General features: G+C 51.9%; 1 protein-coding gene across 4 annotated transcripts in view; it reads left to right on the forward strand.

Moving 5' to 3' along the window:
• TACC2 (transforming acidic coiled-coil containing protein 2) overlaps nucleotides 1-26,295 on the forward strand; it is a 187,420-nt gene that overhangs the window by 124,145 nt on the left and 36,980 nt on the right. For all 4 annotated transcript variants that reach the window (XM_044240661.1, XM_044240658.1, XM_044240659.1 and 1 more), the window contains 2 exons: nucleotides 17,948-18,084; nucleotides 24,534-25,845. In XM_044240661.1, coding sequence (XP_044096596.1) covers nucleotides 17,948-18,084; nucleotides 24,534-25,845 — 1,449 coding nt within the window. The remainder of the gene's footprint in view (nucleotides 1-17,947; nucleotides 18,085-24,533; nucleotides 25,846-26,295) is intronic.

Genomic DNA, 26,295 nt, shown 5'->3' on the forward strand with positions numbered 1-26,295 from the left:
AGGGCCAGTCCGGCCGCTGAGGCACGACAGCCTGAGTCTGCTGGGCGTTTTGACTCCTGAACCAGTGACTGGCAACGTTTGTAAGTGCTGGATGGGAAGTTTTGTGACCAGGAGCCTGGGATCTGGTAGGGTGTCTCTGGCAGAGGTGTACCTAGAATGTTCCTTCCTCAGAAGGGCTTTGCCTGTGGACTTGGCCAGGCACCTTTGGTGGAAGGTGCGGAAGCAAACCATTCAGAGTAACTTAAAGACCAGAGGTCTCCTGTGTCTCCTGTGACCAACACGTAGGGTTCTTCCAGGGATAGTTACCAGGACGACTTTGGAAAAAAGAACCCTGCTCCCTCCTTCCCCTCTGGAAGAAAGCTCCGAACCACCTAAAGTGATAGGGTTGGTGACCTTTAGGATCATTCTCTGATGTCCAACAGGGGACCTGCCCCTGAGACTACCTGAGGCGACCCTTCTGACCTGGCATCCTAGCTGCTGGGGGAGCTGGGTGCCGCAGCCCCTGGTACTGTCTGCACGGATCTGGACACACCGGGGCGGAGGGGCGAGGAAACTGGGGAGCACTGGAGTGCGCGGCGGGTCTGTGATGGATCTTGAGCGCTCAGCTGACATCTCCTGCCCTAACTGGGATGTCGCTGGAGGCAAGCCTGCTTGGGGACAACTCAGGTGTTTTGACACCTGTAGTGAGTATCTTTAGTGACCAGGCTTGAGAGACGTGACCTGAAGCCCGGGGAAGGGGCAAGAGGAGGAGGACAGTTATGTCTGGCTGGAAGCTTCCAGCAGTGTTTTCCTGCTGATTGTGTCTGATGCTAGAGAGAGGTGGGGATAGAGGGAAGGGGCTCCAGGTAAAAAAGGACGAGGTATACTGTGGTGGAAGGTGGGGCCTGACGGTGCTGTCTGTGCGGATGAGGGAAAGTGGGACTTCGGAAATGAAGAGGTGTTCGCGCCCCAAGTCTGTCACGTCCATTTGTTCTATTAGCAGATGGGAGAAGAGCCTGTCGGAGCAGGCCCCTCGCTGGGATGTAGCTCTTAGTACCCCGCCTGACTGTACAATCCAGGGGCTGCCTCCAGACTCAGGGGCCACCTCAAGGTTGAGCTGGGGCCCTGTGGTCACCAGCCACCTGCTCCCATGCACAGGACCGTGGACAGGGGCCTGAGTGGAGGCTGCAGCCAGCAGCCTCTCCTGGCCTCTCTCTCCCTCCCTCAGGGAGGCCCTGAGCCCTTCACATGGCTTCCGTGGGCCAGGGCAGGCTTCTGTCTCCTCACTGGATGACTGTGTGACTGTGGGCCCATGTCTGTGGCCAGTGCACTGTAGTTGGACCAGAGAGCCGGGCGGCATTAAGATGGACGGGATGCCTGACGAACAGACCCACTGCTCCCAAGAAAAAATGGGGAGTACGTGCTCACCACAGACAAGCCCAGCCCCGCTGTTAGGAGCAGCACGAGGCTCGACAGAGGCCACCTTGAAAAGCTGGCGGAACGTGGCGCTGGCTCTGTGCACAGCTGTCCTGGGTTCCCGGACGTGTGCGCTGCCGGCTGACTCTGTGCCCGTGGAGCCTCGGTCACGACATCCGCACGGTGGGGTTAGCACCCCCGCCCCCTCCCTGTGGCTGGGAGATTCTGCAGCTGGAGAGAGGAGGCATAGTCGTGCTGGCCACGCTGGGGAGCACATGCACATGTTTGTGAAGTATTCTGCTCCTGGGTTTTTGTTTGTTTTAATATAGCATAATTCCTAGTGAAGTCTGGGGAAGAAAACCCTGAAATGCTGGCACATGGTGCCAAAGGATGCATTAGTATCACTCCCCGAGAAAACCCCGTAGTGCCTGTGAAGTGGAAAAGAAGGTGCTGAACGTCGAAACCAGCCCGCTCGGATGGGCTTTCTCAAATAATGCCCTTCCGTCCCTTGTGATCGCTTTCCTGGCTTTACGCAGTGCCTTTCCCAATTTATGCTCAAAATAGGTTATGTTATGTTATGTTATGTTGTATCATATTATGTTATGTTGTATTATATTGTTATGCTACATTATTATATGTTGTGTTATATTTGTAATTTCCTGAATACTGCCTTTCCCCCATCTCCATATGTGACTGCCTCTTCTAAAACTCACCTTTAATTCCTGGCATGGTGTGTGGGAAGGGAACCAGAGGTACGGGGGTGATGGGTAAAGGCTTGCCTGGAGAAACTATAAATTACCCAAATCTCAGGGGCCTTGGGAAGTATTGCCCTCATACCCAGGTGTAATATTTGATTGGTTTAAAAATATATATATATATATAATATATGTATATATAATACGTATATATATGATGGAATTGGACCAGTCAGGTTGTAAGATAGAAAAATAGAAGAAGCCAAAGAGGCAAAATGATGGCTGGGCCCTTTGTACCTTGGAGGCCACTGTCACGCACAGACAAAGGAACCGGTATGCAAAGAGCTCACAGTCTCCTGGGGGAGGCTGATGTTGTGCACCCCAAACATGCACTTGGGTGTTTTAGGCACTGGGATGGACACTTTAGCGTCCAGTGGAGATAAAGTAATGGAGGGCTGCATGGAGGAGGGGCTATCCTGCTGAACCTTCCTGAGCAGGTGTCTATTGGGCAGGAGGGCAGCCAGGTGGAAGGAACAGCAAGAGCCAGTGCAGAGGGGCCGGGAGGGTCCTGGAGGGCTGGGTGTGGGGGACTAGAGGGAAATTGCAGGGGCCAAATCTTGGAAGGCCTCGCGAGTCGCGCTAAGGAGTTGGGGCAGCCGTGGGCAGCCTTTGATGGAGGAGTCTTGTGACCAGATTTGGGTGTGTGTTCAAGGGGCAAGGGAGAACACAGCCCACCTTTATTTCTTTATTATGTTCCTTGTCACATAAACTGTAATTCTGAGTTTCCAGATTTGCCGCTGAAGATACTGGGCAGCCTTATTTGTAGACTTAAGAGCCTATCTTCCTCTTTAGAGCTGTTTGAAAATTGGCTTTCCTGAAATTCTCCCCCGAGGTCCCTCCTAGTTAATAAAGAACCTTCTAGTTTTGTGCCCCCATAGATAACGGTTTAGTGCCTGCAAGGCTGCCCATCTGGGGGCTGTTTGGAGTAGGCGGGGCTGTTCTTCAGGGGACAAGAGGACATCTGTGCAGGGCCCACGATTCATCCCGACTGAGTGAATATACAGCATCATTTTACTTGGATCTCATTATACGTGTAGACAGAAATAATTTTTGGGGTTTTTTTTGTCTTTTTCCTGAGAAAATGTATGGCTTTGTAGCTAGCCTCACAGATGAGAGCTGCTTAAAGGCTGGTCTGACCCTAGGAAGCCAGGATGTGTGTGCAATTGGCTGGAGCAGGTCGGCCCACAAGGGAGGCGGCGGTGGGAACTTGAGGAATTTGGAAGGAGCCATGGCAGCTGGAGGCGAGAGGGAGAGAAAGGCAGCTGCGTGGGGGAGAAGCAGCTCTAGCAGGGCGAGGGGCCTGTGCAGGGGGCCTTTTGGAAGCGATAAAAGGAAGGGAGGCTCCCAGGTGAGGTTTTTGAAGCAGGAAGGACAACGCAACGGGGAGGGGATAAGGCCCAGGCCTGGCAGCTGCGAGGAAGCCGATGGCATTACTCTGTAGCAGGAGGAAGGGATTTGGGGGTTGGAGTGGAGGTGGGGCTATCCAGGCACCAGGGTCCTGCTGGAGCGCCAGACCCTGGCTGGGCACTTGGAATTCTCCCAGGAGATGAAGGAGCAGCATCTCAGGCTTTGAGAGGCACCCAAGCCTGGAGTTCACCCCAGGCGTACGTGTCAGTAAGCAGCGGGCGTTTTCTCTTGTGTGGGACCTGGAAAGAGCTGGAAAGCATTTGATGCACGGGGAGGGGAAGGTCCGGCTCACCTCTGGTTGCCCCGCAGACGAGCCCCCGTTACCTGCTCGAGCACCAAGTGTCTGTCCCTTGCTGTGTGTGACGCTGGCTCTCCCCTCCTCTTTCTCTTTCTCTTTCTTTCGGAGGCATTGCTCCCACATCCTGGGGCGAAAGTGGTGTCCAGGGGGGAAAGCGAGGATTTGCGGGGCCTCCGTCTTGAAATAGCACAGAGGGGAGTGTCTGGTTCTTCTCCTGTATCAGAGTATTTCTGCGTGTTCTCTGGTGGTTCTCTCAGTGATGCTAGTTTTCCATCACTGAGGTCTTCGTTGTAGGTTTTGTATTTACTTGTTTAGCGGCTCTGGGATGATTTATTATTTTTTTTAAAGATCTTATTTATTTGAGAGAGAGCATGAGCACAAACGGGGGGATGGGCAGAGGGAGAAGCAGGCTCCCCCTAAACAGGGAGTCTGATGCTCCATCCCTGGAGTCTGAGATCGTGACCTGGGCTGAAGGCAGACGCCTAACTGGCTGAGCCACCCAGGGAATGGTGGCCACCCGGGAATGATGGTTTGGTTGATGGATTTCCATCATCATGTCTGATGTTGAACGGGCCAATCCGTTCAGTCCTTTGTTGGCCTTGACCTCCTGAGCCAAGCAAATGAACCTCTCTGGTGTTGGCTTTGGAAGGAAGTGCAGTATGGAATTGTCAAGAGTCAGAGCTTTCCCGTCTTAATTTTGGGCAACATGTGTCAGATTCTCCATTCATACCAGAGCATGTGCGCTATCACCTCCTTCCGCTTGTGCGAGCCAAAATCCGTGATTTTTTCTTTTTCTTACTTCTAATGCTTGGCCCGTCGGCATGTCCTGTGACAAATAAAGAAGAGATAAGCCCCTAATTATTTGCTTCAACTTTCATTAAGATTCCAGCTGAAACCAGAAGCATGACTTTTAAAATAGTAGGACCCTTGAGATAATGGAAAACTTGGAGCCTTTGATGCAAGAGATTTGAGAAGACAAAGCACAAAGGGCTGCCCTTGTCCTAAAAATAAGGGGGAGGGCTGGGGCTTGTTGGTAAGTCGGAGGGCTTGAAGGCATGAGGACTGGAAATAATTGTCAGGTGGTGGCCGTTGTCAGATTTATACCTTACTCTGTTCCTTTTATCATCCAACTGAGTAGTATGGTGGCACCGAGGTCAGCTCTGAGAGTCTATTTTAACTCAATTGGGTTATTGTCACAAAACCCTTAACCTTGGGACAGTTTGCCCCTTTGCTGTGGGAAATCGTATCTTGCATTGGAGCTTTGTTCCATGTAATTGAAATCTGAGGTTGCTTCTCAGCCCTGTCATAGTCAAACCACTGATTACGGCTTTGATACTTTTGTTATTAAATCGACTGCTGTTAAGAGATGATTCAGGGTCCCTTGAAGTCAAGAAAAACTGTCTTCTTTCTTTTTTTTTTTCTTTATTTTTTTCCAAGATTTTATTTATTTATTTGAGAAAGAGAGAGCTGAAGCCAGCGAGTGCACAAGCGGGGCGGCGGGGGTGGGGGGTACCGAGGGGCGCCCCGCTGAGCAGGGAGGCCCATGTGGGGGCTCCATCCTGGGACTCTGAGATCATGACCTGAGCCGATGGCGGACAATTAACTGACTGAGCCACCCAGGCACCCTAAGAAAAGCTATCTTCTTTCTAGTATCAGTTACAGTGACAGAAGAAGGAAATGCTCATCTTAACCAAAACTTTTTGAAAGCACGCTTGGGATCTCAGCTTTTTCCTTAACCTTCCATGGGAGTCTCAAGTCTGACTACTCAACTTTGCAGCTGTTTCTCCTTCTGTCCTTCCCCCTTGCTTGTCTAGTGCAGGGCCCCACCTTCTGTCTCTGGACTCCTGTCTCCCCTCCGATGTGATGTGCTGTCTCCCTCCCCCACTGCTGCCTTGCTGCCTTTGTCAGAGCAGTCATGGTGGCCTTGAAGACCAGATGTAGGGGAAGTTCTTCCCCATGTGAAGCCCTCCTCAGGCTCTCCAGCTCCTCAGGGCAGACTTTCTCCTCCTGGCCCTCTTCTCTTCTCTTCCCCAGCGTTTGGGGGGCCCATAACTCAGCCTGCCCTTTGCAACTGGTGAGCCCCTTCCCACCTCAGGACTCTTCATCTTGTGGTTCTCTCTGCCTGGAACCTTCTTTCCCCAGCCCTGGGATGACTGGCTCCTCCTTCCCTCATCATGTCTGTCTTCATGTCTGTCTTCCTTTCAAGGAATGCAAGAGAGAGAAAAACTCCCCAGTGCACCCCAGAACCCAGAACACTCCTTCTCCTTTGCTGATTACAATTTCTGTCAGACTGGCTGTGAATTAATTCAGTAAATATTCGAGTGGATTTATTGCTTGATTTTACAATTCCTCGCCCACAGCCGTTTTACCAGGCTGTGTGTGTGTGTGTGTGTGTGTGTGTGTGAGAGAGACCTGGGGAGGGGAGCGGAAGGTGTGTGGGAAGAGCAAGAAAATCACATTCTTTTCTCATTGCTCTGGAAATTCACCTATCATTGGTATAGCTGTCCCCTGACTACAAGCAGGGACAATGGACTTGGCTCTGGGTTTCTCTGATTAGGTTCAGGTGAAGGATTTGGTACTCCGGGCTGTAGAATTCTGAGATGGTAAGGACTGGAGAGAGTAGATGCCTTCTGTGTGCCCGGCACGATCTGAGTGCAGACTCCCTTCTCAGAACGACCTCATGCCATCGGTGGCAGTGCCCCCGCACGGAGGAGGAAAAGGGCCCAGGTAAGGTGTGTTAGGAACCTGTCCGAAATCGCTCCCCTCCCTGGTGGAGGAACACGAATTTTGGAGCCAGGTCTGAAAGCACTCCTGTTTATATTTTGTGAATATTGTGCTGGTTTCCTTCTACGAAATTATCCGAATCAGGTCGTTACGATAGTATACATGAAGAACATGATTTCATTCAGATATTATCTATTCCGAATTTTTTTTTTTAAGATTTTATTTATTTATTTATTTCGAGGAGTGGGGAGGAGCAGAGGAAGAAGGAAAGAGAGAGAATCCCAAGCAGGCTCCGCACTGAGCAGGGAGGGAGCCCGAGGTGGGGGGAGCCCAATGGGGGGCTCTATCCCAGGACCCTGAGATCCTGACCTGAGCTAAAAATCAAAGAGTCTGATGATTAACCAGCGGCGCCACCCAGGCGCCCCTCTGTTCAGAATTTTTTTAATAAGTGGGTCAAAGACTGCGTGATGCTGCTGCATTATGTATGAGAGAATGGGGTGGAAATATTCTGAAGCAGTCAGTGCCTTCAGGAAATGCGCGTTTTCAAGGCGTTGAACAATACTTATTCTCTGCAACAGTCAGGCTGTTTACAAGTCCTTCTTTTCTTTTTGGTCCTGTAAAGAAATTGGAAGGAAAGGGACAGATTTAAGCGCAGCTCCTTTATCGCACAAAAGCCTATTTGCAGACACTGGTAGAAAAATGAGCTTTTACAATTTTCTAAATGCCAGACTTTTTACTAAAGTATTCTAGCTCACGTCCAGGTTTGTTCCATTTATGTTTCTGGGTGCAACGTCATGGTCGTGGTTGAGACACCCAGTGCATCCCACATTGCCATTTTCTTATTAGCACAGCTGGGAAGGAACTTTTCTGAAGTTTGTCTTGGTGCTTCACGAGGAGCTGCTGGGGGAGGTATTGGCCGAGTGTCACCTCTGGGCAATGTCGGGAGAATTACTGATGTGCAGATAAATGAAATAAAACAACTAAACCCACTCTGGGTTCACTTCTTTCAGTTAGCGAAGCTTCAGGGTCTCGATCAAGGTCAGCCGTCTGAGCGGGAGGGTGTGATGCTCTCATCTGTAGTCACAGCTGCTTGGATGGCGCAGGGAGCTCACGATGCTTTCTGGGCCGCTGAGGTTTTAGCAAAGTGGGTGAAATCTACCTGTAAGGTATGTACCCTTGACCCTCAAACCCCACAGGTTTGTGCGACGCGACTCCACTTTTGTATGGGTTTTTTGGCAGCTGTTCAGTACTATCAATATACTTTCTCTTCCTTACGATTTTCTCAATACTTTCTTGTCTCTGGCTTACCTTCTTGTGCAAATACAGTATAAAATACATGTAACATGGAAAATATGTGATGATCAACTCTTTATGTTACCAGGAAGGCTCTGCATCAACAGTAGGCTACTACTAGTCAAGTTTTTGGAGAGTCAAAAGTTATACTTGGATTCTGACAGCTCGTGGGGCGTTGGTGCCCCAACCCCTGTGTGGTTCATGGGTCAGCTCTGTATGTTAAAAGCGATGGCGTCAGCGTGAGTCAGTAATGAGTGTGCACTGAACATTAGGAAGGAGTGAGTATGGGGCGGATAACGTCCCATGCAGTAAGAGCCCTCAAATCCTTTCTCCGTTGCTATTATTAATAATAATTTGCAAGGCTTTGAAGGACCACTCTAAAGGCAGAATTATAAGTAATGAATTATAAAGTCAAAACACATGAGCTTTAATTATTGGTAGAAAGGGCAGAATTCAGGTTAGCGGGACAGCCTCCAAATGTGCTTTTCCCCCTTTTGACCAAAGATCAGTGTGGGGGGGTAGTGGTAGGGGATGCAGATGCCCGGCAGGGGTGGGAGGGCACGTGCACGCACACACACATATTCACACTCACACTCACACTCACACAGGAGCAAGGGAGGGCGGAGGAGAGGGAGACAAGTACTGAGCCACGCTCTAGGACAGAGAGAAACCGAACCCAATTCAGAGCCTCAGACAGAGGCGCACAGAGATAGACATGGAGACGGACAGACAGACACTTTGGTGAAGGTGCTTTGGACATAAAGAACTTGGGGGCCCAGAAGGCTAAGGCCAGACCGCCCTTGCTCTACTGAGCGGACGGCATCTGCTCTGAGCTTAGCACTTGAGTCTCCTTTGACCCCGTGTTGATCTCTCTCTTTGTCCAAGATGCGAATCAGTGAGGGTAACAGGATCAGCGGCTGACCTGACCCTCCTGCAGAAGGCACTTGGCTAACTCTAGGGGTGTGGTTAGCCTACAGCCTCCCCCGTCACCTGGGGTAGGTTCCAGGAACCTCCAGAGGTTATAGTCGGGAGGGCAGAGCTGGGGCCCCTTGGGGACCCAAGTGGTGGTTGAATGAGGGAACGGGTTAAGGTGAGGCTGAGGGGCAGAGGGCAGGGGAGACTGGCTGGCCTGGCCGGCTGTCCCCATGGGGCGGTCACGGATCCAGATGCGGAAATCCTGTTGTTTGGTCCATCGCCCTGGAGCTGGGGATGCCCTGGAAACCGTTGGCGCCCAAACGTGGTAGAGACCGATTCACACCCTCCAGCCTGCCAATGCGCAGGAGCCCCTGGGACGTAGCGGAGACCCACTGGTTTGGGACAGGGAGCACAAGACCTGTGCTTCGTCTCCGTTCTGCCCCTGCAGGGCTCTGGGCCCCTCGGCGAGCCACTGGACCCCTCGGCTCTGGATTGTCACCCTCAGGCCCCAGGAGGACTGGAGCTTCCTGAGAGCAGGCAGCTGGGGTGTCCGACGTGGTTGCCCCGGTGCCCAGCTCGGAACAGGTGACCAGCCCGACTGAAACTGTGGCATGATGTCCACATCCTTGCCTGTTTGAGGGCCAGAGGGAGGACAGGTGAGGGAACTGAGGAACAAACTGTGACATGGGTTGAGGTGCGCGGTCCCTGCTTGAGGCCCCCATCCTGGAACCCAGGCAGTGCCCGGGAAGGCACCCCGAAATCAGAGCGATGCTTGTGCCATGTGCAGGGTGAGCTCGCGAAGCAGGATGGGTGCTTCCTGCCGGCTGCGGGAGCACCTGAAGGGGCAGGTCTGTCCTAGGCTGTGCGCAGAGGAAGGCTAGGTTCTGGCTGTTGCCCTTTCCCCAAACTCCTGGTCAGCTCCTTCCCTTACACCATGTCGCCTTGGACATAATCCAGCAAATCAGACCCAGCCAAGCTCCATTCCTTGCATCCTGGACCCGTGGGCTTTGGGAGATCACACTGAGCAGATCTGGGAAGGCCACTGGCGTCCCCAGCATTGTGGCTGGGCTCTGCCCCCTTCAGGCCAGCATCCTGTACCGTGCCAGCGTGCGCTGTGCTCGGATAATCTTTCAGATTACAGAAACCACACATGTGTATATGTACACATATACACACATGTGTCTGTGTGTATGTCTATTTCTGTCTCCACACAGATATGCGTGTGTTATGTAAATATGCATGGCTGTTCATGTATATTTGCATATATATCTAATTGTTGTGTCTCAGATAAGCTTGCACTCTATGTAATTCCTTAATTTGCTGTTTTTTCCTGCTTATTACTCAACTTGGAGCTATCCTGACTATACACGTGAACCCACCACGCCCGCGTCGGCCATGTGGGTGCTGGGGGAGGGGGGCCTCTGGTACCTGCGGGGCGCTGGGGACACCCTAGGGGTTCAGCAGGCATTACTGTTCTTTCCGAGTTCCTGCATCCTCTGTGATGGCCCTTCTGTCTCACAGATCACTCAGGCTTCATGGATGCTGTCTACGTGTCTGTCTTCCCTGCTCCTTCTGATTTGTTTTGGTTTCAGAAATGAGGTAGGAGACTGTCTTGGTCTGCGGAGGCTAGGATGACAAAAGTGCCGTAGACGGGGCGGCTTCAACAACAGACATTTATTCCGTGCAGTTCTGGAGGCTGGGGAATCCACGGTCCAGGCACTAGCAGATTGGGTGTCTGGTGCGGACCTGATTCCTTGGTCATAGGTGGTCGTGTTCTCCCTGTGTCCTCATGTGGCAGAGGGGCAAGGCTCTTCCCTGGGGCTTGTTTTTTAAGGGGCGCTCATACCCTTCATGGGGCCCGAGCAGCTTCGAATCACGTCCATCACATTGAGAGTGAGATTTCAGTGCGAATGTGGGGAACACACACACACACACACACACAGACACACACACACACACACACATACACACACACACACACACACACACAGTCCGTAACACAAACCCATTAGAACAGCATATAAAAGGAGGATAAGGGTGTTTTCAGACAAGACCAGAAGAGCTTTTCATTGAGGAAGGCGCAGGGTCTTCAGCACACGTGGTTGAACAGAGACATTTCTGTGTCTCCCTATCTGCTGGTGCTGTCTTCGCTGCGTGGGAGTCTGCGTGTTAGCCGTCTGACCGGGCACAGTGCTCTGGGGTTCTCTCTAGAGAAAAGAGAAGGACCCTTAACGACAGTCTGTTGGAAGCTCCTTCTTAGGTCTTTCTCAGTTCTGTGTGTCCCATCTTTTCTTGCTAGTGTCTATAAATATCTTTTTTCCAGTTGAGTTTTTAAGAATCTGAGTTTAAAGATTCCAGCTTAAGTTACCCAAGCAAGGAGTTCAGCTACAAAGATAAGATTTTGGCAATATCGTTGCGGAAGGCAAGGGCATTAAAGGGCAGTCGAGGCCTTCCTCTTTCTTTCTTTCTTTCTTTCTTTCTCCTGAGACTTGATTGGCATTCTGGCATTTCTCCAGGATCCAGTTACAAACAGGTAGAAGCAGGAGCCAGCATCCGATGTGGCCTGCACAAAGGCACCCGGCCCTTGGAGCGTCTGCTCTGCTAAGTGCCTGGTATTGCTGCAGAGAAGTCAATTTCGAAACAAAGTGTGTAGGGATGTTTCGCTGGGCACATGTGTACACACGTTGCAACCCGCACCAAAGCCTCCTCCATTCTGGAAACCCTCCCCTGAACCTGGGGTGTGTGGGTGGTGTGCACTTGGAGGGAAGGGTGAAGTCAAGGTCAGTGTGACCCTGAGAGTCCCTTTGCCTGGCAGGACAGACATCCCACATAGTGTGTAGGCTCCAGATTCTCCTTCATGCCCAGATCGGTAGCTGTGATGAAATAAAAAGGAAGACTTCGCTTGCTAGGAAGTTCCCTCAATTTCTAAGGGCTGGAGGCCAAGGGCAGAATCAGAGCTGCAGTAATACGGGGAAAGGATGATCCTTACAGTTATTTTTCCCACTTAGGTTGGACAAACCGTACAAGGGCCCAGGTGGTCAAGTGACTGGCCCGTGTTCACCCAGGTATAGGGAGCGACGTAGCTGGCGGGAATTTCAGCCTGGAAAACTCTAGCGACCTGGCTCGCCAGAACTAGCTCTGTGTTCGTGGAAGACGGCACCTGACCGTGGTCTCCTCAGTCACCTCACAGCCCAAGAAGGGTCTTAGCTCTTGGTCGTGTTGAAATAATGTTCCCCCTTGACCTGAATTTTGAGGAGGGATCCTGCAGAGCGGATTCCTTTTCTGTCCGCACGACGGGCACAGGACAGTGACGGACTCTCTTCGGTCAGCCCGAAAACGGTGCCCATCTGGTCAGGATGTTTGGGGCAGGAGGGGAGCATGTGTGGGTGCGCGCGCAGGAGTCCGTGCACATGTGACGACAGAGACAGCATTTCTTGTCAGGGCTGTCTTGAGGAGAATATTTTGATGAATCGAATTTAATGCAAAGCAGTTTCAAAAATACCCTCTCACGTACAAACCCATCAGATCCTTACATGCGGAGAGGAAGGAGCTGGTCTCATCTGCTGAGAGCTCTGTTTTGTTTCTGGAAGGTCTCCCTCTCTTCAGCAATGACAGGCGTTCTCTTGGCCTGGAGGATCTGAGCCTCCTCTCGACAGCGGGCTCTGGGCCAGCACTATGACATCTCTCTGGGTTTGGTCTCAAAGAGAGGGAGGCCAGAGGGACGCCTGTACTCTTGCTCGGGAGTGGGGCATATGTCACGGAAAGTGGGTCTCCTGGGGGCCTGCCTGTGGTCTTTCACTCTTGGTGGGCAGGTGGTTGCAAAACCTCAGTCCCCAGGCTCCCTTTCACTAGAATCCTGAGAAATTGCTATAGAAATAGACAACTTTCTACATAGTAACTTCCCTTTAGCCATGCTCTAGAAGGATCTATTTCTTATGTCTGGGTGCCTCAGGCAGTTGAATGTCCAACTCTTGGTTTCAGCTCAGGTCATGATCTGGGGATTGTGGGATCAGGCCCCACATGGGGCTCCACGCCCAGCACAGAGTCATCCCTCTCCCTTCTCCTCTACCCCTCCCCCAGCTCCTGCTCTCTCTCTCTTTCTCTCTCTCTCTCTCTCTTTCTCTCTTTCTCCCTTGCTCTAAAATAAATAGATAAAATCCTTAAAGAAAAAAGAAGAATGAACTCTTTCTTGGTAATCAGATAGCACGTAGGTACAGGTAACTTTAGATTTTCAGGGGGCGGGGCACTGCGGCTAGGAGGTGGGGGTTGCCTTCTTATGTGCAGGCAGCGTTTAATGAAAGCAGGCTGGTTCCCTGGAAGGCCAACCTGAAGCTCTGCCAAAATGGGCTGGTTACCTTGGGAAGTCCCCGCAGCTCTCCTGGCCTCAGTTTCCTTTCCTGTTTAAAAGGACGTGGTAAGCGTGTCGGAATAGGACATTTTCTTCCATCTTCAGAGTTGGAAGATTCATTCTACAATGTCTGAGATTTCTTTTCCTGAGCCCTTGAATTACTTCCCATAAAACTTGAGCAAAATGTAACTGTTTAATGATAAGCTGAAAAACTATGTTTATAGCGTCTCTTTAGGAAGAGATACCCAGGTTTGGGGGCACGTGGCTGACTCAGTCTGTAGAGCCTGTGACTCTTGATAGGGAGGTTGTGAGTTTGAACCCCATGTTGAAACCCACGTTGGGTGTAAGGATTGTAAATAAACTTAAAAAGAAAAAGAGGGTCTCCCGGGTGGCTCAGTTGTTAAGCGTCTGCCTTCGGCTCAGGTCATGATCCCAGGGTCTTGGGATCGAGCCCCGCATTGTGCTCCCTGCTCAGCAGGGAGCCTGCTTCCCCCTTTCCCACTCCCCCTGCTTGTGTTCCCTCTCTCACTGTGTATCTTTCTGTCAAATAAATAAATAAAATCTTGAAAAAAAGAGATAATCATATTTTATTTATACATGGATACATTCACACATACTTTTGTGTATAATAAAATCACACTAACTTTTATCATTTATTATGCTAACTTATATTACATTAATGTATTCTTTTGTTGGTGTTGATCTTACACTGTTTGTTGTTATAGTTCATAGAAGGAAAACCTGAAAATACTGAAAGTTAAGCAAAAAGATAGGGCAGCGGGCCCTAGGGAGTTCTACATTTTGCCAGCTGGCTCACTTTGGGGACAGTTTCCACATAGTGCTCTGTTTTAATACGGTGCGTCATCTGTGGAGGGACTGATTTCTTCATTGTGTGCTCAGCGGGAGCTCAGAACTATCTAGAGATTCTCTGAAATCTGAAAAAGTATTTGAAAAAATACTCTTAAAACTTTGCTAACATACAGCTGGGAGCTTGGCGGGTTTGGTTTTGGTGGCTAGCCCAGTCTCTCTGTCCTTGGGGTTACACGTTTCTGTCTTTCCTTGCCGTCCGTGCACACTACACTGCGTGGGGTTGGATACCATCAGCATATGGCCTTGTGGGGATGGATGAATTTGGTTTTGTACCGCTAGGTAGCTACTCGGCCCTGTCTGCCTTATTCAAGAAGATCCTGTGTTCATAGGACAAGCCGTGAAAAAACAGGTGCTGTTTGCAGTCAGTCACCGTCTGTGTCAGGACTGCCAGCCCGGGAGCGGTTAGCAGGTCTGATGCTGCAGTTGGCATCCCTGACCCCTGGTGTCAGGTTTTCAAGTTTGTCAAGACAGCTTTATTATTCCCAGTGATAGACTTTATCATAAGAATCTATTACAAATTGAGCTTATAAAATAAATGAAATACTGCTTTGCTCCGCCCAGGGGATGCATTTGGAAGAAGAGTTGTGCTGTTGAGAATGTTTGGAAACCACCCAGACAGTGAAAAGGGCACAGATCTTATAGGCATACAGTTCTAGATTTGAGCCCATCTGCCATTGCTTGCTAACTAGATGGCCAAGTAATTTGCTTCCCTAAGCCTTAGTGATGCCATCTGTAAAGTGGGCCTGCTCTCTAGCAGGTGGCCTGGTTTTGAAGACTAGAGAGAAATGTGCAAATGGGCCTCGCCCAGTGCCTGACTCGTAACAGAAAGTTGGGCATATGATAACATTATAAAGCTTTTCATGCTGGGACCATATTTCATGCATGGTCATTATGAGCTAGCTTTTGACATGAGGGAAAGACATATGTCTCATTTTATTTGCATGCATTTGCATATTTGCTTATCTAATAACATAGCACTCGTCTATCCTGGTGAATGCATTTCCCTCTAATTTAGCGATGTTTTAGCAGACTGGAGTGGCACGTTCTTTCTGATGCATTTTTGCAGCAAATTAATTTCCTTTTCTTTCATTTGGAAAGTGTGTGGAGCCATAACAGAATCATTTATTGTACTTTGGTTTTTTTCTAGTAGGGGGAAAAAAAAAAAATCAAACAGCCAACGGGGAGCTGCTTTTCCGCCTTGGGCCTCCAAAGTGCTGCTTTATTTTTATGTACAAGCTCTTTGTGGGTGGACTGCAGAAATCCCTGCTCTCGGAAATGTTTCTGAGCCCTCTGGGAAACCGAACAGGGGGAAAAGAGCTAATTAAAAAAGCTGCCATCCGCCTCCTCTAATTAACTTGCTCTCTGCTCCTGGGAGAGAGAGCGGAAATGTGAACACAACACAGGCATCACCGGAAGTGAGTGCCATTCTCGTGGTCCACGGTCCCCCGTGCTGTTTTGATGCAGAAACGGTTCATGGTCAACAGGCAAGGAGCCACAAAGGGGCTTGATGGGCCGTCTCCCTCCCAACAGGGCAGTGGTGAATGGCAGTCCCTTCCGAGCAGGTGCACGGGCCGGGCAGCTGCAGCCTGGGAGACCTCATTGGAATTCAGCAGCTCGGACCCAAGAGCATCCGGCTCTCCCTGTCGCTTGCGCATGCTGAGGGAAAGAGTAGGGGTCCTTTGTGCTCTAAGGCTGTGCATCGCCAGGGCCCAGGGCTACAGAAGCCACGGGAGGAGCACACAGCCTCTCACTCCGTGTCCCGGCTGCACGCTGGGGAAGCCTGCGGTGTCCGTGGCCGGCAGTGCGGAAAACTCCTTGCTGACATCTTGGACAGATTTAGATCCCAGAGATACGGCCAGAGAATCAGGGTGGGACTTTAGGGGACAGAGGCTAACCTTTGGCAGAGATGGCTTTTGCCTCCTGGCGGATGTGGCCCCTGGTGGAGTGGGCCCAGTGGATGTGGACAGCGGTGACCAGCAGTGGAGAAGCCAGTCTGATGGCCCTTCAAGGAAGCTCTGGAAAGAGGCAAGTTGGCTCTGTGCGTCTTGTCAGTGTTGCCCCTGATGCAAGCTGTGCTGGGGCCAGGGTGACAGCCGGGGCCCACCAGGGTGATCCAAACTCTTGGTTCTCTTTGCTACTCCATTGTGTAACCTCCTCGTGTTTTTCATGCCAGTGAACGGATCTTGCAAAACTCAGGTACCTTGATCTATTGTTGTCCAAGCACGTATCTTCACTTTCCCTGGACAAAAGCTAAGGCCTTTGATATTAACGTGTGTTTGTAAAACACACGTCCTGTGTGTGGTGGTTGAGTCTTTCCTCATGAAATTTGATAGTGTGCAAGTTTCAGCTCCCCGGAGCCCATCAAAAGCTTCTTGGGTGTTTCTGTTCATCTCTTTGGGCCCTGGGAGGGTTTTGCGGTGGGTTGCAGGAGCTAGGATCCTTCGGGATGGGGTCTTTGGCACTGGTAAAATGAGTCACTAACAAGTCGTAAAAACATCAGTGTGTACATTTTTCTGAAGGAAAACTCCCCAAATGGCTGTTTTTTCCTGTGCTGGCTGACGGTGGAGGGATTGGCTGGCTTCCTGCTTCTCTCTCCCAGCTGGCAGACAGTCTGTAGAAGAGGCTGCCCTGTGCAGAGGTCATGAGTGCTTTGACCTTGTGGGAGCCCAGCAGCGAGAGCGTTCCGTGCTCCGTGCTCTCCTGGCTCGTCCACCTCTGATTACGCGTCTTCACCCAGATTTGCCAGTTGGGTCACGTGTGCCAGCCGCGGCCCTGAGTATCTGCTCTCTTGCTAATGACCTTGCTTGTTGCAAATGAGCGAGTGGCATTTTAGTCTCTGTATGATGGCTTGAGTAGGGACTCAGCCCAGGGGATGCCCCTCTGGCAGCCTTGAGTGGGGTTGGTCCAGGACCATGCCCTACTGGGCATTTGAGCAAGGGAGGAGTTGCCCCATGGCCCGAGGACGCAGGCCTGGCTCCATGATTTAGGGAAGTTTCATTCTTTCTGGCTTAAAATTGAACCCCCTGTAGAAGCAGGGTGCTGGAGAAGGGCTGTTCGCTCTGGGTTTTCCAGAGCCCAGAACACGGCTTTCGTTGGTTGAAGAGCCTCCCCCTTATTTCTGGGTGGGGTGGGTGTCCTGTGGGTGAAATTTTGGTCCAGTTCTCTGGATGAAGAATTTTCCTTGAGATCAGACCTTCAGGTAGAGTGGCAATGGTTGTTATCGTATCATGGAGATCAGCAGGCTGTGTTTGTGTCTTGGTCCGGCACATCCTCCAGAGAGCTGGCTTGCCAGCTGGCATTCATTCATTCATTCACTCATTCATTCAACAGATGTGTATTCACTGCCTCCTGGCATAGGCTCAGAGGTGCTGTAATAAGTAAGGCCTGCTGCTCTCATGGCCTTGAAGCTCAGGAGATGAGAAAGATAATTAACACAACTAGGAGGTGACTACGTCTACAATAAGCTCCGAGAAGCTCTGGGAAGGAAGGGTGGCAGGAGAGAACGATGGGTGTGGAAAGGCCGAACGCGATTTGGTTTCACGGAGTGGGGACCCTATGATGTGTTGGAACCATGGCCAAGAACTGTGTTTCTGCGACTGTCTGTTTGACCGACTGGGTGCCAGAGTTGATCAAAAGATTCCCCTGTTTGTTTTTGTCACTGAGGCCAGAAATACGTATTGCTCATAGGGCTAAGTTCAAAGCATATGTCATTTGGGAACAAAGCGGGTGATAATGAGATTCAGTCTTGGGAATCATGCTGGGAAATGACTTTCCTCACATCTGTCCTCAAATAGCTTAATCGGGCAACCAGCCCGGTTCTAGGGGTCCCAGGCAGGGATCCAAGGGCCACGTGGCCTCAGCAGCAGGGGCCCCTGGCCCCTCAGAGCCGACTTGGCCCAGATGCCTGCCTTAACCCCGTTTCTCTCCTCCTCTCTCCATCAGGAGTTCTGACTCTGAAGAAGCATTTGAGACCCCCGAGTCGACGACTCCTGTCAAAGCTCCACCAGCCCCTCCCCCACCGCCCCCCGAAGTCACTCCAGAACCTGAGGTCAGCGCGCAGCCCCCCCCGGAAGAACCAGGTAACCAAGGTCAGGTGCTCCCCTCGGGGAAGCCTGGGAGCAGTCCTGGGCTAGGGCAGCTGGAGGAGGGCCCCCTCCCTGCTCGGAGCTCGTTTTGTGAGTGAAAACTAAGAGTGAGCAGATACCGCGGGTTATTCTGTCTGCTTTGAAGGTGTTTGGGGGGGACCTGTGGGAAACGCCTTCTTTAGCTCTGGGTACCGTTTACTTGGCATCCAGAATGGGGCTTAAGGGGACAAGTGGGTCTGGGAGGTTTTTATTTGGGATTCTATCTTGGATTCTAATATGTGGCCCTTGGCTCCCATAAGAACACTGGTGCTTGACAGCCCACATGAATCTGCATTTTTATGAAAGACCATAGCCCCCCTGGGCTTGGGAACGGAGATACGTAGTAAATGGGAAAGAAGAGAAAGCCATAGATAGCCAAACCCATGCATGAATGGTTCGTTTATTCCTCGTTAACCTCAAGTTACCTGATTTCATATCACTTTCCTGCCTCCTTTCTCCCCTAGTGAGACTTAAAACGTGGATCTTTCCATACCTTTCAGTTGTGATTGCTGGAGGTGCCAGGGGATGGGACAGATCTCGTTCCCCAGCCCCCAACCGGCCAGAGTTTTGTGCCTGTATCCTCCAGCTACACCTCCAGTGTGAAAGTTTAACACGAGACCTGGAAGGAGACAGGGACGGCCAGAACTGGCCCAGCAGACTGGTCAGGGAGCCAGGCGGTACCATTCTTAGACCTGGACCACCTTCCTGCATTGGGCTGTGTGTTCTAGTGGACCCCACTCTGGCTTTCCTCCAGCCACGGTCTTCTCTCTGTGGTGAGGCTATAGGGCCCATCTCCTCCTAAACCACCTTCTGGACACTCTGGACACCCTTTCTCATGGCCCATCTTCCCAGGGCTGACTGTGCCCATGTTTATACCTCTCAGCCAAGGAGGAACTGAGGTGGGGTGTCCACACACCTGTGCTCAAGGCCCCCCCAGGTAAGGGATGGAGCTGGGGAGGGAGGACGAGGAACAAGTGTAGGGTGGGCCTCCATTCATACTCTTGCCCTGGCCAGAAGCCTGGTGAACTGGAAAGTCAAATGATATTTTGACGTTTTACAAAGAAGTGGGCAGAATTCTTTCTGCCTGTCCTAGGTTCAGATAGGCTGTTACTTTAGAAAGGGTAGACACTTGGAAGCTGATTCCTTTTTTTTTTTTTTTTTTTTAGATGCTCTTCATTTATTTTCAGAGAGACACAGCGAGAGAAGGAACATAAGCAGGGGGAGTGGGAGAGGGAGAAGCAGGCTTCCTGCCGAGCAGGGAGCCTGATGTGGGGCTCTATCCCAGGACCCTGGGATCATGACCTGAGCTGAAGGGTGATGCTTAACAACTAAGCCACCCAGGCGCCCCTCCTAACCAGATAGGCTCCCCAATCCTGAGGGAAAGGGTTAGGACCCTTTTGGGGGGAGGGCAGGTATCTTTGCTGGTGTCTGACAAATGCTGTTTTTATATTCTCCCATCTCTGATAGCTCAGCTAGTAGTATCTGATTCTGCATGGCTAGTCTAGGGGCTGGGCCCTGAGAGAGGAATTGTTGCAATTTATTTGATTTTAAGGTAGAGGAGGAACCAGAAGGTCTGCTGAGAGGGTTTTAACATTCCCATTTTTTCTTTTTTATGAAGCATATAAAAATTCATTTCTTATAATACTACCAAAAAATCACCCTTAGGTTTAATGGAAAGGGAATGACAAATAGATCGTCATCCCTAGATCAAACACGTGATTGGAAATCAACCATCCTTTTTTTTGTGTGTACAAGTTTATGCCCACAGATACGTGAGCTGCTCTGGGAAAGAACTGAGAAGAAAATGATGGTGCATCACAGCGTATGGCCCATTCTCCTGCACCAAGGAGTGAACAGGGAAGGGCCATTGTGTGAGCCCATGTGCCACTTCTGGGATTTCCAGCCACATAACCTGACAGAGTCTGGGGATGGTTTGCTGCTTCTGTTCTTGTCTGTGGCCTGTCCTTGTTCCTCCTGCCTGACTTGCGTTTCAACAAAGCAAAGAGCAGTTTCCACTCTTAAAAATAAACAGACGTGCAGCTCCCACCTCTTTCTTAGAGGGCAACTTCAGAATGAAATGAGCATTGCAGGGGATTAGGAGGAAACCCCCACCTGGAAGGGGTTGGGGCTGGTAATCACCACGAGTCATAGCCCCCACAGAACCTTGATTACGTCAGTGGGAGTCTTTGAACAGGGACTTTGTGCTTTTCCTTCTTGGAAAACTCCACTGAAGCTAAATATCCGTGGCTTCCACAATCAGGACTCTTACTGTTGGGACCAGGACTGTGACCGTGACTGCTCAAAGTACCCCCCGCCCCGCCCCGGGCTTGGGCTGTGCAAAGAGCCATCTGATTCGTGGCCCTTGTTAGAAAAGTCTGCTCGTCCATCCTGCAGACAGTATGGGGCACAGCAGAGGCGTGAGCGCAGACAGGTGTGCCCGCTTCCAGAGGTGGCTAGAGGGGAAGAAAGGTTCTTTCCAAGAACCGCTGGGAGGAAAGGGCTCGGAGCATATCTGTTGTTTGGTTCTCTTCTGTAAAGCATCCGGGGTATTGCTAAAGGTGCTGAAAGAGCCGCATGAACTAATAGACTAGATCCTTGGCTATGAATAAAGACATGATTTGCTCCCCTGGAAACCCACGTTGTTGGGAACAACCAGCCTCACCTTGGGTCCAGCCAGCATGGTTGTGCCCCATGGGACAGGAGGATGGTGGGGGGATGCTGGGTGTTTGCCTGTGTCTGCCCTTTGTCTGGGCTGGACTGGGTCAGGGTGCAGCTTGTCGGAGCCTGGTTTTGTCTTACCCGTAACGTGAGGAGGGCAGACTTCCAGCCCTCCGAGGTCCTCCTTCCCTTTCTGACCTTCTCTGGTCCGGGGATGGCAACGTGCGGCTGCCGTCCAGTGGCCGTGTTCCTAGAGCACAGAACTGGACGATGAGGGACAGAGGTAAATGTCGCATCACTAAATGGCAGCTCCCTTGGAAGTGTCCCCTGAGGCCAGGCCTGGGCTGGGTTCTTTGGGGTGTCATCTCTGACTCAGCCAAGCGTCCTTACCGATGCTTACAGCATCCCTGCATGTCAGATGGCATCTCCTGCTTCCCCAGTCAGATGTGCGGCTTCCAGACCTGGCCCTCCGTCTCGCAGCACAGGGGGGGCTCTGGGGTAGGAACCCGGGCCTCTTGACTCCTTTCCGTTGGGAAACCAGGCTGCTGTGTGCAGGTGGAGTGCGCTGGTGCATGTAAGGACCCCGAGGCAGAGGACGGACACAGTGGTTGTCGGGGCAAGCAGGTGGTCAGTGACCCCGTGAACCATGTTTCGTGGTGCAGAGGTGGGCTCTTTCAGTGGTGGCCTCCCTCCAGGGCCGTTGCTTCCCCCTGGGGTGAAGACGGTTTTCTTAGCCTCGCTGGGAGACTGCCCGGGAAGGCCCATGTAGAAGCCTTAGAGGTGACTGGAGACACCATGCCCATTCTAGACCTTTCCTTACTGTCCTATGGGAAGTGTGGGCTTTGCAGAGGCCGAGGTTGGGTTCCACATGGTAGTTCGTGGCCCCTGTCTTCAGATTAATTCAGGCTCTTCTGGCCCTGAAATGGGCCTCGTGGAATGACCTGCTAACGACCACACAATGAGACTGGTTCTCAGCCAGGGATCACGGTGCCCCTCAAGGGGACATTTGGCAATTTTTGGAAACATTGTTTTTTAAGATTTTATTTATGTATTTCAAAGAGAGAGCAAGCACACAAGAAGGGGAAGGGGCAGAGGGCAAGGGAGAAGCAGAGTCCCCACTGGGCAGGGAGCCCAACGTGGGGCGTGATCCTGGAACCCCGAGATCATGACCTGAGCCAAAGGCAGATGCTTAACCAACTGAGCCACCCAGGTGCCCCTAAAACATGGTCGCAGCTGGGGTTGGTGTGTCAGTGGCTTTTTGTGGGTAAGAGGCTGAAAATGCTGCATGACAGCTTACAGTGAATGGCACAGCACCCCCTCCCCCCTAACAAGTAGCCGTCCTGATACGGCCCAGTGCCAAGGCCGAGACACCCTGCAGCAAGACTAGGTTTCCTGGTCCGTGATGAGTTAATTCGGGAATGTCAGTGAAGAGGAAAGGACGGTAAGCAGGTAGGAGCTTTCCTTCTGGGTCAGACGATGAGCAGATGGCAGCCTGTTCCCTGATTCTGGGGAACCACCGACCGTCTGAGGGTCTCAGAAGGCCCGGGGCAGCTTGAGAGAGAGGAGACTGGTCATTGTGGGCCTCGCTTTAGAAACAGTGGGATGGACTGAGGCTCCTTCTCCCTCCTGCAAGGCCCCCTTGAAAGCCCCTGTTCTCCTGGGTCCTCTGGTCCTTTTCTGTCCTCTGTGTCATGTGTTTGGGCAAGAGGATAGGATGTTTGAGGGGACCAGGCTCTGGAGGAAGCAGAGAGAGGGAGTTGGTTTTGGAAAGAAGCAGGGAGGGGGCTTCATCTTTTCAGATGGGAAGGAAGTGGGAGTGTTCCCTAGGTGAGGGAGGTATCGTTTGGTGGAAGAGATGTGAGGCTTTAAGGAAGCAACCCCCGTCTTCCAGGGCATCAGCTACAAGTAGGGCCTGGGGGGCACCGGGGGCAGGAGAGACTGGAACGTTTAGAACCATGAATGCACCTGCTTCCAGAAGGTGTCTTCGATTCTGGAGGTGTTTACTGAGCCCGCAACAGAAAGTGTGACCAATCCAGGAAGAGCAGAGATGAGTCAGACGCAGTCCTGAACTCAGGAAGCTTGGACTTTCTTGTGTGGTCATGGCCTGGGCCTGGTTCTCGGTCAGGTGCTCCCAGGGAAATGCCTGCTCGTGAGCAAGTCGGGGCCAGCGCACAAGCCCGCCCGCCCGCGCATTTGCAGTCGTGAGCACGGATTGCTCCGAGATGTCCAGCGAGAGGCCCGTGCAGGGTTAGGTGAGCACGTCCCAAGCCATGTCCGTTTGTGGGGATGAGGGCCGGGGCTGCCAGACTCAGCAAACGGAAATACAGGGTGTCCGGTTACATCTGAATCCCGGATAATCAACAAGGAATTACCAAGACAAATTTCTACGAAAACCCTTTTTCAAGGATCTGAAATTCCAAGTTAACTGAATGCCTGTGTTTTATCTGGTCTCTGTCGCAGCCGGGCACAGGGTGGGTGCTGGGGGCTTAACTCGCATTAGTGAAGCACTAGTTTGGGAGCGCTGCCCCAGGCCATACCTGCGCCAACTCTCCAGTCCCTTCTTCTGCAGACCTCGTCACAGCATTTGTCCTTCTTTGTTCAGTGACATATTGTTAGTTTCCTGGCCCATCCTCTTCTGGCGTGCTGACTGCCCAGGACAGCTGTGAACCCAGAAATGCATGAAAGGCACCAGCTGGTGCAGGCAGAGCCCAGTGGGGCTGAGCCAAGGCCAGGATGGCCAGAACTCCATGGAGCAGTGGGGTCCTGAGGTGACAGAGCAACCTCTGTGGCCGGCAGTGGCCGTGGGCGTGGGCAGGCTCGGGGGAAGAGCAGCAGAGAGGAGAGGGGCTGGACCGGAGGAGAGGCCAGGAAAGGGAGCATGGCAGGCAGACCTAGAGGGAGAGATTACAAGGGATGCCTGGTGTAGGGACAGGTGGCAGGCAAGGCGTGTTGCAGTGGCCTGGGGGCCTCCACAGAAAGTCTCCCTGTTGTTCCTCACAACAAGCTCCGAGTAGTCAAGAACACGCTTGATGGTAGTAATGGCTGTCTTTCTCTCCCTTGCTTTAGTCACACTGGCCTCTATTATTTCTTTAACATGCCAGGTGTGCTTCTACCCCAGGGCCTTTGCACTTTCTGCTCTGGTACCTATGATGCTTCCCCCTTCCCAGGGCAGGGTGGGGAGGGGGCAGATATCCTCCTGGTTCACGTCTTTACCTTGTTTCTGATCTTTGCTTATGTTTTTCCTCCTTGGAGGGCTTTGCCAACAACTTTATTTTAAAATTGCAGTGCCCCTACTCTGTCTTTATTTTTCTCTGTAGTGCCTATCACCATCTGGCCGTCTATACATCTTACTTCTTTGTTTCTAAACTGTCCTCTCCCTGAAGAATGTAATTTCCTGGAGGGTGAGATTTGGTCTGTTTTGTTCATTGCTGAGGCCGCAACTCCCACAATGGTGTCTGGTCCTGACTGGGAATTTGGTAAAGGTTTTTTCTGAATGATTTGAGCTCTTCCCTACACAGCCCTCATCACTCCCATTTTACAGATGAGGAACCGGAGGGTAAGGCTACCCTCCTAACCACCCTCCTAAAGGGTAGTGATGGGTGAGAGCAGGCTTTGTACCCCAGCACTGTGCCCCCCCAGTGGGGGCCCAGGGAAGGGGCTGGGCCTCTGCTCAGAGGGCAGCAGTCTGGCCGAAATGCTCCAGTGTCCTGTGTCCTTCAGTGACGCCTCTGCCTCCTCTTCCTCAGGCTGCGGTTCCGAGCCGGCCTCTGTCCCCGATGGCCCACGCAGCAGCTCGGTGGAAGGGAGCCCCTTCCGCCCCCCGTCACACTCCTTCTCCGCCGTCTTTGATGAAGACAAGCCTATAGCCAGCAGCGGGACTTACAACTTAGACTTTGACAGCATCGAGCTGGTGGACGACTTCCAGAGCTTGGAGCCCCGCTGCTCAGACTCTAAGAGTCAGGAATGCAAAGTGAACACGCGGAGGAAATCCACCGATTCTGTGCCCGTCTCCAAGTCCACGCTGTCCCGCTCTCTTAGCCTGCAAGCCAGTGACTTTGATGGTGCTTCTTGCTCAGGCAACCCCGAGGCCGTGGCCCTGGCCCCAGATGCATATAGCACAGGTTCAAGCAGTGCTTCCAGCACCCTTAAGCGAACTAAAAAGCCAAGGCCGCCTTCCTTAAAAAAGAAGCAGACCACAAAGAAACCCACCGAAACCCCCCCAGTAAAAGAGACACAACAGGAGCCAGTGGAGGAGAATACTGTCCCCAGTGAGGAGAATCGAGCGCTAGAGACAAAACCGGAATTGGCCAAGACGGAGGGTTCTGTCCCAGCCCTCTTGGAGGAGACGCCCCTGGAACCCACTGCTGTGCCCAAGGCTGCCTGCCCTCTGGACCCCGAGGGTGCCGAAGGGGCCATCCCCCCATCTTCTGGAAGTGGCAGAGTGCAGAACTCACCTCCGGTTGGAAGGAAAACGTTGCCCCTTGCCACGGCTCCAGAGGCAGTGGAGGTGACCCCATCAGATAGTGGGGGGCAGGAGGACTCCCCAGTCAAAGGGCTCTCGGTGAGGCTGGAGTTTGACTATTCTGAGGACAAGGGTAGTTGGGATACCCAACAGGAAAACCCTCCTCCTACCAAAAAGCTAGGCAAAAAGCCGGTTGCCAAAATGCCCCTAAGGAGGCCAAAGACGAAAAAAACACCCGAGAAACTCGACAACACTCCTGCCTCGCCTACCAGATCCCCCGATGAACCCAACGACATCCCTATCGCCAAAGGTACCTACACCTTTGATATTGACAAGTGGGATGACCCCAATTTTAACCCTTTTTCTTCCACCTCAAAAATGCAAGAATCTCCCACACTGCCCCAGCAGTCCTACAACTTTGACCCAGACGCCTGTGACGAATCCATTGACCCTTTTAAGACGTCCTCTAAAACCCCCAGCTCGCCTTCTAAGTCCCCAGCCTCCTTTGAGATCCCGGCCAGTGCCATCGAAGCCAATGGAGCGGACGGGGATGGGCTGAACAAGCCCGCCAAGAAGAAGAAGACCCCCCTAAAGACGTAAGTTCAGGGGTGCGAGGTGGTAAGACCAGAGGCGGGCCTGTGCGTTGGCTGTGATCCTGGGTCGTGTGTCTGGATGAATGTGGCTGCCCTGACCCTTCCCTCCGTCTGCCGTAAGGCCGCTAGGTTTGCAACACTGCCCCTGTTTCCCTTCCTGTCTGCACCCACAGTGGTGGCATTTCCCCGCCACATACCCCTTTGGGTCTAGAGTCCTTGATCCTTTGTTGTCTTATGACAGTGGTTTAAAGCATTATTTTTAGCTGCAGACCTGACATTTGACTCCAGGGGAGTGTGGAAGGGCCCATAAAGAAGGGACTGTCCGGTAGAGACTTGGTCAACCTTCCGTTGGTGGCTTAGCTTTTCCGGTTAGCGTGGGAATTGCTTTTTGGAGTGGCCTACAAGTTAGGGAGAGCTATCTTGAAAATATTGTTAGAATTTGTAGGATTTGCA

Source organism: Neovison vison, chromosome 2 (assembly GCF_020171115.1).
Source record: "Neovison vison isolate M4711 chromosome 2, ASM_NN_V1, whole genome shotgun sequence".
NCBI classification, from domain to species: domain Eukaryota; kingdom Metazoa; phylum Chordata; class Mammalia; order Carnivora; family Mustelidae; genus Neogale; species Neogale vison.